The sequence below is a fragment of the Salvelinus namaycush genome, unplaced genomic scaffold (genome assembly GCF_016432855.1).
Source record: "Salvelinus namaycush isolate Seneca unplaced genomic scaffold, SaNama_1.0 Scaffold4, whole genome shotgun sequence".
NCBI lineage: Eukaryota > Metazoa > Chordata > Actinopteri > Salmoniformes > Salmonidae > Salvelinus > Salvelinus namaycush.
The window spans coordinates 924,858-936,036 of record NW_024061007.1 but is presented as its reverse complement, the minus strand read 5'-3'; the positions used below and the strand labels follow the sequence as shown (position 1 = coordinate 936,036).

The 11,179-nt window shown below is 48.9% G+C and overlaps 1 protein-coding gene across 1 annotated transcript; it reads left to right on the top strand.

Annotated features, from left to right (window-relative positions):
• Positions 1–690: 690 nt before the first annotated feature.
• Positions 691–9,991, top strand: LOC120041000 (tripartite motif-containing protein 16-like). The gene is made up of 6 exons (XM_038985968.1): positions 691–1,308; positions 1,732–1,827; positions 5,340–5,573; positions 8,822–8,981; positions 9,107–9,166; positions 9,403–9,991. The coding sequence occupies exons 1-6, from the start codon at positions 712–714 to the stop codon at positions 9,912–9,914; spliced, it is 1,659 nt and encodes a 552-aa protein (XP_038841896.1). The 5' UTR covers positions 691–711; the 3' UTR covers positions 9,915–9,991.
• Positions 9,992–11,179: the final 1,188 nt, after the last annotated feature.

Below are 11,179 nucleotides of genomic sequence, written 5' to 3'. Positions count from 1 at the left end.
TTACATACAGTATATCCTAGATGACATGTATAAATCCTTACTTTATATTTGCTGTACCACTTTCCATGACAGTAGCCTTATTACTGGTTAGGGTTACTGCTGCTGGTACAGTGGAAGAATGAGGCATCACAGTACCTGTTACACCACTGTACTAACAGAACCAATTACACACCACTAAACACACTGTAATGTAAAGAGTTACATCATTCTCAATGATCAGTCTATACATCCAGTATTCATTTCACCTACAGTACATTGTATCCATTTCAAGTCCCCCTCCCCCCATTGTAGCTAATTATCTAGAACACATTGTACAGTTTTACAACCACGTATGAGTTATTATGGACTCTTATAGTTAGTATCACAGCATATCAGTTTAAGACATTACAACATTCATTAAAAGCATTATAGATATGTACTTCATAGAAACTGTTACCCTTTATATATTCTAACCACTCTATTTCATTTATTCCATATTAAGGGTCCTAACCTAGGAACTAAAATATTTGTCTCCTTCTCAACTTTGCCTGCAGTTTTCTCTCTCTCCCTCCCTTCCTCTAACCCCTCCCTCTCTCACTCTCTCCCTTCCTCTAACCCCAGCCCTCTGGTAGAATCAGGAAGTCCCTCCCCTAAACAAACTCTCTTCTGTGGAAACGAAACTGATCTGATTCTCTCTGTCGTCTGTCTGTGTGAGAGTAAACAACCGTCCAAATGGCTCAACAGGGAGTTCTGTTGGACCAGGACCAGTTCTGCTGTTCTGTCTGTCTGGATCTACTGAAAGAGCCGGTCGTTATTCCCTGTGGACACAGTTACTGTAGGAGCTGTATTGAGGGCTGCTGGGATCAGGAAGTTCTGAAAGGGGTCTATAGCTGTCCTCAGTGTAGAGAGACGTTCACTCCAAGGCCTAATCTGAGGAAAAATAACATGTTGGCTGAGCTGGTGGAGAAACTGAGGAAGACAGGACTCCAGGCTGCTCCCCCTCCTGCTCTGTGCTATGCTGGACCTGCAGATGTGGCGTGTGATGTCTGCACTGGGACCAGAAAGCAGAAAGCCCTCATGTCCTGTTTGGTGTGTCTGGCCTCTTACTGTGAGACTCACCTCCAATCTCACTATGAATCTCCTGCTTTGAAGAAGCACAAGCTGGTCAAAGCCACCGCACAACTACAGGAGAAGATCTGCTCTCATCATGACAAACTGCTGGAGGTTTACTGTCGTACCGATCAGCAGTGTATCTGTTATCAGTGTGTGATGGATGAACATAAAGGCCATGATACAGTGTCAGCTGCAGCAGAGAGGACTGAGAAACAGGTAAGACCAGACTAACTTGTTGGTGACTGTCTGATAAACAAAGAATTAAAGATACAATAGGAACTAAATCTGTTTGAATATGAGATCATTAAAATTAAATGGATCCACAAATATGAACACAAACCTTGAGTATATAGATATGTTAACCCAGATTCTCCAAATGTATCACCATTTTCTAAAGTCAAACACTATTATCATTCTGAATGGCCTTTTATGAGTCCAAAGTTCAGTCTCAACCCCTTGATACATGTAGGCCTACCATAAAAACTATAATCATTCACATAGCAACATAATATCATATTGTAAAGGGACTTCCTCAGGATTGTAGACCTTCCTCTCTATGGGTCCTATGTCACATTACTATACTATTGATCTACTGGACTAATAAAGCTTGATAGCTCATTGAAGAGTGATTCTCCACAGAGGCAGCTGGGGATGAGTCAGCAGAAGGTCCAGCAGAGATTCCAGGAGAGAGAGAAGGAGCTGAAGGAGCTCCAACAGGATGTGGAGTCTCTCAAGGTGAGTATTGTTGACCAGAGGAGACACACCATTTCACTTCTCTTCTCCAATCAGGGAGAGGGAGAGAGGTCCTTATCCAATCCCACTGACCCCACTGTTGAGAACAGGCTGTCTGGACCCCTTTCAGAGAACAGACTGTTTAATGTAACTGACGGGATATGAACCCAGGTCTACCGTGGGAGAAACCAACATCTTGACCGTTACACCAAGAGGACATTCCCTATTGGACCGACACTGATTTAGAAGTAGCAGGCGGGGCTACCTCATCACATAACCATGAGTAACCATGACTGACTCATGTCCCCTATACATTAACATGGAGCTCTCTCTCTATTCAATTCAAAGATCTTTATTGGCTTGGGAAACATATCTTTACTATGCCAGAGCAAGTGAAGTAGATAATAAACAATCATGAATGAACAGTAAACATTACACAACATTTCATTTCAAAAGAATTAAGACATTTCAAATGTTATAATTCAAGTGCAAACAGAGTGAGTCGTGCGCCAGACTGAGTTCTGGAGGTGAAATGGAAATGAATGAGGGAGAGTTAAGTGAGGTAGAAGGTGTGGTGAAGAGTTCAGAACCAGAGAAGTATTTGGTCATACGAGATTTGACTTCAGAAGAGTTCCAGGGTGTGTTGAGTGGTGGTGTCCCGTCCTCCCAGGTCGTTGGCATGGTGCAGGAGCAGATAGGGTCAAAGTAGTGGAATGGGGTAGTGGGTTTTTAATGAGTGTAGGGTTAGTTGGCATGGTGCAGGAGCAGATAGGGTCAAAGTAGTGGAATGGGGTAGTGGGTTTTTAATGAGTGTAGGGTTAGTTGGCATGGTGCTGGAGCAGATAGGGTCAAAGTAGTGGAATGGGGTAGTGGGTTTTTAATGAGTGTAGGGTTAGTTGGCATGGTGCAGGAGCAGATAGGGTCAAAGTAGTGGAATGGGGTAGTGGGTTTTTAATGAGTGTAGTGTTAGTTGGAAGGGTGTTTTATTAGTATTATCATAAAGAGGGAAAGATTGAAGTGTAGGGTCATTGAGGTTGGACGGGGTTGGGGGGGTTGGAAGGGATTTGGGGGATGGGGGAGGGTCTATTAGAAGTTAGTAGGACTCTTTTTTATTTTCTCAGAAGTTCAGAGTTAGGTAGGAGGATTTAGAATGGTGTAAACCGTGATTGAACACACTCCAGCACAGTAGGTGGCGCCATCCACCTTTAACGTTGGTTTTTGGACCGCCATTATATCATAGAAGAAGAAGTTGGTCTGTGAGGGTTTTGTGGTTCCTGAGGAGGGCTACTATTATTTTTTATTTTGGTTTTCAAGTATTTTCAGAATTTATAAAAGCCAAAGCTAAAGCTACCCTAAACAATTCAATATATCAGTCAATATATTTTCTCTGTGATTTGTTGTTTTCCCGTCAACCGTTCCATCGCATCTTAACCGTGTTACCGGGCGGGCACTAGGACCCGGGGGAGGCTGCTGCTGCAGAGGCTGCTGCACCGGTAGTGACGTCAGTCCTACTTGTAGCTCATTGTGGTCAACGTCAGCTGTGGCTCGAGACTGCTAGCTAACGGTTAACGGAGAGGAAAAGACTCTGACAGGACACATTCATGTAGATAGGCTATGATGGCAATTTGTGGTAAGTTACAATAGAGAGAGAGACTTTTCACTACTATAGACTTTGGTCATAATCAAAGCTTTGTTAACCAATACGTTTTTATGTGAGGCTGCCGGTAAGTTACAGTGTAACAGACGTTGTGAGCTAGCTAACGGTAACGGTAACGGTGTCTTTTAAATTCCACATAAGTTATGTGGCGATGATATCTAGTTAACGTTGTATTTAATGTAGTTTTACTATCTGTGCCAGGCTATAAATGACACAAATTATATCTAGTTAACTTTGTATTTAAGTTTCCATGTGAGTCATTTAGCAGACACTCTTATCTAGAGCCACCAGGGTTAAGAGCCTAAAAAAGGCGATTTACAGATTTTTCACCTCGTCTGCTACTTAACACCAAGCGGTCCAGGAGGGGAGACAAGTTGTTATTTTCCAGTTCCGTCCTAAGAACAGGTTTTAGTGGTCAAATAAAAAGGGAGACATTTTTTTCAGCTCAGACAACGTTCTTTGGCCGTTTGGACTCGTTCTATTGTCCAGCCTACTAGGACTCAGGGGTCAGAGGCTGGGTCTAGCTCTGCTACGGGGCAGGCTACTGGAGGGGGTACCAGGAGGGAGGAGAGTAGAGCAGGACCAAGAGGTGTTCTGTACCTGTCTGTCCAGGAGGGAGGAGAGTAGAGCAGGACCAAGAGGTGTTCTGTACCTGTCTGTCCAGGAGGGAGGAGAGTAGAGCAGGACCAAGAGGTGTTCTGTACCTGTCTGTCCAGGAGGGAGGAGAGTAGAGCAGGACCAAGAGGTGGTCTGTACCTGTCTGTCCAGGAGGGAGGAGAGTAGAGCAGGACCAAGAGGTGTTCTGTACCTGTCTGTCCAGGAGGGAGGAGAGTAGAGCAGGACCAAGAGGTGTTCTGTACCTGCCTGTCCAGGAGGGAGGAGAGTAGAGCAGGACCAAGAGGTGTTCTGTACCTGTCTGTCCAGGAGGGAGGAGAGTAGAGCAGGACCAAGAGGTGTTCTGTACCTGTCTGTCCAGGAGGGAGGAGAGTAGAGCAGGACCAAGAGGTGTTCTGTACCTGTCTGTCCAGGAGGGAGGAGAGTAGAGCAGGACCAAGAGGTGGTCTGTACCTGTCTGTCCAGGAGGGAGGAGAGTAGAGCAGGACCAAGAGGTGTTCTGTACCTGTCTGTCCAGGAGGGAGGAGAGTAGAGCAGGACCAAGAGGTGTTCTGTACCTGCCTGTCCAGGAGGGAGGAGAGTAGAGCAGGACCAAGAGGTGTTCTGTACCTGTCTGTCCAGGAGGGAGGAGAGTAGAGCAGGAACAAGAGGTGTTCTGTACCTGTCTGTCCAGGAGGGAGGAGAGTAGAGCAGGAACAAGAGGTGTTCTGTACCTGTCTGTCCAGGAGGGAGGAGAGTAGAGCAGGACCAAGAGGTGTTCTGTACCTGTCTGTCCAGGAGGGAGGAGAGTAGAGCAGGACCAAGAGGTGTTCTGTACCTGTCTGTCCAGGAGGGAGGAGAGTAGAGCAGGACCAAGAGGTGTTCTGTACCTGTCTGTCCAGGAGGGAGGAGAGTAGAGCAGGACCAAGAGGTGTTCTGTACCTGTCTGTCCAGGAGGGGGGGACAAGGCCTGGTGGACCTGGAGAGCAGGGTGGCAGCGTTCTGACTCAATGAGTTGCAGAGAGGCTACTGTACCTACTGTCTCTCTCTCTGTCTCTCTGTCTCTCTGTCTCTCTGTCTCTCTCTCTCTCTCTCTCTCTCTCTCTCTCTCTCTCTCTCTCTCTCTCTCTCTCTCTCTCTCTCTCTCTCTCTCTCTCTCTCTCTCTGTCTCTCTCTCTCTCTGTCTCTCTCTCTGTCTCTCTCTCTGTCTCTCTCTCTGTGTGTCTCTTTCGCTCTCTCTCTCTGTCTCTCTCTCTCTCAACAGCGCTCTGCACAGGCAGCAGTGGAGGACAGTGATCAGATCTTTACTGAGCTGATCCGCTCCATTGAGAGAAGGAGCTCTGAGGTGAAGGAGCTGATCAGAGCCCAGGAGAAGGCTCAAGTGAGTCAAGCTGAAGGACTCCTGGAGCAACTGAAGCAGGAGATAGCTGAGCTGAGGAAGAGAAGCACTGAGCTGGAGCAGCTCTCACACACAGAGGATCACATCCATTTCCTCCAGGTAACTAAACTGTCTTGTTGCATGTGATATGAAATTAACTTAATGTGTAACTATTCATCTCAATCATTATGTTGTCCTGTCTGTCTCTCTGTCCCTGTCTCTCTCTCTGTCCGTCCCTCTGTCTGTCTCTGTCTCTCTCTGTCCCTCTCTATCTCTGTCTGTCTGTCTGTCTGTCTCTCTCCCTCCCTCGCTCCCTCTCTCTCTCTCTGTCTGTATGTCTCCCTCTCTCTCTCTCTGTCCCTCTCTCTCTCTGTCCGCCTCTCTCTCTGTCCGCCTCTCTCTGTCCGCCTCTCTCTCTGTCCGCCTCTCTCTCTGTCCGCCTCTCTCTCTGTCCGTCCCTCTCTCTCACTCTCTCTCTCTCTCTGTCCGTCCCTCTCTCTCTCTGTCCGTCCCTCTCTCTCTCTGTCCCGGTCTCTCCCTCTTTCTGTCCCTGTCTCTCTGTCGGTCTCTCCCTCTCTCTGTCGGTCTCTCCCTCTCTCTGTCGGTCTCTCCCTCTCTCTGTCGGTCTCTCCCTCTCTCTGTCGGTCTCTCCCTCTCTCTGTCGGTCTCTCCCTCTCTCTGTCGGTCTCTCCCTCTCTCTGTCGGTCTCTCCCTCTCTCTGTCGGTCTCTCCCTCTCTCTGTCCGTCCCTCTCTCTCCCTCTGTTGTCCCTCTCTCTCCCTCTGTCGGTCCCTCTCTCTCCCTCTGTCGGTCCCTCTCTCTCTCTCTCTCTGTCTCTCTCTCTCCCTCTCTCTCTCTCTCTCTCTGTCCCTCTCTCTCTCTGTCCGTCCCTCTCTCTCCCTCTGTCCGTCCCTCTCTCTCCCTCTGTCCGTCCCTCTCTCTCCCTCTGTTGTCCCTCTCTCTCCCTCTGTCGGTCCCTCTCTCTCCCTCTGTCGGTCCCTCTCTCTCCCTCTGTCGGTCCCTCTCTCTCCCTCTGTCGGTCCCTCTCTCTCCCTCTGTCGGTCCCTCTCTCTCCCTCTGTCGGTCCCTCTGTCTCCCTCTGTTGTCCCTCTCTCTCTCTCTGTCGGTCCCTCTCGCTCTCTCTGTCTCTCTCTCTGTCCCTCTCTCTCTCTCTCTCTCTCTCTCTCTGTCCCTCTCTCACTCTGTCGGTCCCTCTCTCTCTCTCTGTCGGTCCCTCTCTCTCTCGGTCCCTCTCTCTCTCTCTGTCGGTCCCTCTCTCTCTCGGTCCCTCTCTCTCTCTCTCTCTCTCTCTCTCTCTCTCTCTCTGTCTCTCTGTCTCTCTGTCTCTCTGTCTCTCTGTCTCTCGGTCCCTCTCTCTCTCTCGGTCTCTCTCCCTCTCTCTGTCCCTCTCTCTCCCTCTGTCGGTCCCTCTCTCTCCCTCTGTCGGTCCCTCTCTCTCCCTCTGTCGGTCCCTCTCTCTCCCTCTGTCGGTCCCTCTCTCTCCCTCTGTCGGTCCCTCTCTCTCCCTCTGTCGGTCCCTCTCTCTCCCTCTGTCGGTCCCTCTGTCTCTCTCCCTCTGTCGGTCCCTCTGTCTCTCTCCCTCTGTCGGTCCCTCTCTCTCCCTCTGTCGGTCCCTCTCTCTCCCTCTGTCGGTCTCTGTCTCTGTCGGTCCCTCTCTCTCTGTCTCTGTCGGTCCCTCTCTCTCCCTCTGTCGGTCCCTCTGTCTCTCTCCCTCTGTCGGTCCCTCTCTCTCCCTCTGTCGGTCCCTCTCTCTCCCTCTGTCGGTCTCTGTCTCTGTCGGTCCCTCTCTCTCTGTCTCTGTTCGTCCCTCTCTCTCCCTCTGTCGGTCCCTCTCTCTCCCTCTGTCGGTCCCTCTCTCTCCCTCTGTCGGTCCCTCTCTCTCCCTCTGTCGGTCCCTCTCTCTCCCTCTGTCGGTCCCTCTCTCTCCCTCTGTCGGTCCCTCTCTCTCCCTCTGTCGGTCCCTCTCTCTCCCTCTGTCGGTCCCTCTCTCTCCCTCTGTCGGTCCCTCTCTCTCCCTCTGTCGGTCCCTCTCTCTCCCTCTGTCGGTCCCTCTCTCTCCCTCTGTCCGTCCCTCTCTCTCCCTCTGTCGGTCCCTCTCTCTCCCTCTGTCGGTCCCTCTCTCTCCCTCTGTCTGTCCCTCTCTCTCCCTCTGTCTGTCCCTCTCTCTCCCTCTGTCGGTCCCTCTCTCTCCCTCTGTCGGTCCCTCTCTCTCCCTCTGTCGGTCTCTGTCTCTGTCGGTCCCTCTCTCTCTCTCTCTGTCCGTCCCTCTCTCTCCCTCTGTCCGTCCCTCTCTCTCCCTCTGTCCGTCCCTCTCTCTCCCTCTGTCCGTCCCTCTCTCTCCCTCTGTCCGTCCCTCTCTCTCCCTCTGTTGTCCCTCTCTCTCCCTCTGTTGTCCCTCTCTCTCCCTCTGTTGTCCCTCTCTCTCCCTCTGTTGTCCCTCTCTCTCCCTCTGTTGTCCCTCTCTCTCCCTCTGTTGTCCCTCTCTCTCCCTCTGTTGTCCCTCTCTCTCCCTCTGTTGTCCCTCTCTCTCCCTCTGTTGTCCCTCTCTCTCCCTCTGTTGTCCCTCTCTCTCCCTCTGTCTCTGTCCATCTCTGTCCCTCCCCCTCTTTGTCCTTCTCTGTCCCTCTCTCTCTCTGTCCCTCTCTCTCTCTCTGTCCCTCTCTCTCTCTGTCCCTCTCTCTCTCTGTCCCCCTCTCTCTCTCTGTCCCTCTCTATGTACCTTTCTCTCTGTCTCTCTCTCTCTGTCCCTCTCTCTCTCTCTGTCCCCCTCTCTCTCTCTGTCCCTCTCTATGTACCTGTCTCTCTGTCTCTCTCTGTCTGTCTGTCTCTCTCTCTCTCTCTCTCTCTCTCTCTCTCTCTCTGTCCCTCTCTCTCTCTGTCCCTCTCTCTCTCTGTCCCTCTCTCTCTCTGTCCCCCTCTCTCTCTCTGTCCCTCTCTATGTACCTTTCTCTCTGTCTCTCTCTCTCTGTCCCTCTCTCTCTCTCTGTCCCTCTCTATGTACCTGTCTCTCTGTCTCTCTCTCTCTCTCTCTCTGTTCCTCTCTCTCTCTCCCTCTGTCCCTCTCTCTCTGTCTGACTCTGTCCCTCTGTCTCTTTATCTCTGTCTCTCTTTCCCCTACCTCTGTCCGTCTTTGTCCGTCTCTCTCTCTCTCTCTCTCTCTCTCTCTCTCTGTCCCTCTCTCTCATTCTCTCTCTCTCTGTCCCTCTCTCTCATTCTCTCTCTCTGTCCCTCTCTCTCTCTTTCTCTCTGTCTCTCTCTTTGCCTCTCTCTCTCTCTCTCTGTCCCTCCCTCTCTCTCTCTCTCCCTCTGTCTCTCTCTCTCTGTCCCTCTCTCTCTCTCTCTCTCCAGAGTTATCAGTCTCTCTCCAGTATCAGTGTATCTTCAGCCTTACCCAGCATCGTTGTCCGTCCTCTTCAGTACTTTGGAGATGTGAGTAAGACTGTGTCTGAACTGAGAGAGAAACTAGAAGACTTCCTTAAAGGAGAATGGACCAAGATCTCCACTACAGGTGTGTTGAAAACAATAAGAACATCAACTTTAGACCATTGAAAGTTCCCTACTAGTCATATACATGTGGAATATGGTCTGATGATAACATTCCCTCTCTCTGTCAATGTGTTTGTGTGTCTGTAGTGAATATAGTGGATGTTGTACTGCCTCCAGAGCCCAAGACCAGAGAACAGTTGTTACAATGTGAGTCTCTTTATTGTGAAGTAACTAACAGTCTCTTTTTACTGATACTCCTAACAATCCCTCTAGAAATATATAGCAATAGTAGATCTAATCAAAGACTGGGTATCTATCTGACTGCTCATATTTCTCTGATTTGATCTCTGCTGTGCTCTAATCAAAGACAGGGTAGATACAGTATCTGACTTAACTTATTGTTCTGACTCCCCTCATTGGTCTCTGCTCTGCTCTTCTCCCAGATTCCTGTCAGCTCACACTGGACCCAAACACAGCACACACAAACCTCTCTCTGTCTGAAGGGAACAGAAAGGTGACCTATACAGACCAAGTCCAACCATATCCTGACCATCCAGACAGATTCACCAACTACTGTCAGGTTCTGTGTAGAGAGGGTCTGTCTGGACGCTGTTACTGGGAGGTGGAGTGGACTGGTTATGTTGTTACAGCAGTCTCATATAAAGACATCAGCAGAACAGAGGAAGATGGTGGATTTGGAGACAATAACAAGTCCTGGAGTTTAAGGTGCTCTCGAGGTGGTTATTGTTTCAGACACAATAATGTTGGGACTAAAGTATCAGGCCCTCAGTCCTCCAGAGTAGGAGTGTACCTGGATCACAAGGCAGGTACTCTGTCCTTCTACAGTGTCTCTGACACAATGACCCTCCTCCACAGAGTCCAGACCACATTCACTCAGCCCCTCTATCCTGGGTTTTATCTCTATAATAGTACTGCTGAGCTGGTTAAACTGTAGTAGGGTCCACATAGATACTAGTCACGCTGGTGTAGTCTATAGCTGAGCTGGTTAAACTGTAGTAGGGTCCACATAGATACTAGTCATGCTGGTGTAGTCTATAGCTGAGCTGGTTAAACTGTAGTAGGGTCCACATAGATACTAGTCACGCTGGTGTAGTCTATAGCTGAGCTGGTTAAACTGTAGTAGGGTCCACATAGATACTAGTCACGCTGGTGTAGTCTATAGCTGAGCTGGTTAAACTGTAGTAGGGTCCACATAGATACTAGTCATGCTGGTGTAGTCTATAGCTGAGCTGGTTAAACTGTAGTAGGGTCCACATAGAGACTAGTCATGCTGGTGTAGTCTATAGCTGAGCTGGTTAAACTGTAGTAGGGGCCACATAGATACTAGTCATGCTGGTGTAGTCTATAGCTGAGCTGGTTAAACTGTAGTTGTGTCCACATAGATACTAGTCATGCTGGTGTAGTCTATAGCTGAGCTGGTTAAACTATAGTAGGGTCCACATAGATACTAGTCATGCTGGTGTAGTCTATAGCTGAGCTGGTTAAACTGTAGTAGGGTCCACATAGATACTAGTCATGCTGGTGTAGTCTATAGCTGAGCTGGTTAAACTGTAGTAGGGTCCACATAGATACTAGTCATGCTGGTGTAGTCTATAGCTGAGCTGGTTAAACTGTAGTAGGGTCCACATAGATACTAGTCATGCTGGTGTAGTCTATAGCTGAGCTGGTTAAACTGTAGTAGGGTCCACATAGATACTAGTCATGCTGGTGTAGTCTATAGCTGAGCTGGTTAAACTGTAGTAGGGTCCACATAGATACTAGTCATGCTGGTGTAGTCTATAGCTGAGCTGGTTAAACTGTAGTAGGGTCCACATAGATACTAGTCATGTTGGTGTAGTCTATAGCTGAGCTGGTTAAACTGTAGTAGGGTCCACATAGATACTAGTCATGCTGGTGTAGTCTATAGCTGAGCTGGTTAAACTGTAGTAGGGTCCACATAGATACTAGTCATGCTGGTGTAGTCTATAGCTGAGCTGGTTAAACTGTAGTAGGGTCCACATAGATACTAGTCATGCTGGTGTAGTCTATAGCTGAGCTGGTTAAACTGTAGTAGGGTCCACATAGGTACTAGTCATGAGAGTGGTGATGGTCTCCAGAGGTCCGTTTTTCTTTACAATAAATTGTCTCACTATATAGTTGAATTAAAATGTAATGTACTTATTTTGATCAAATACAATGTTTTAATCTTGTACATTTCCA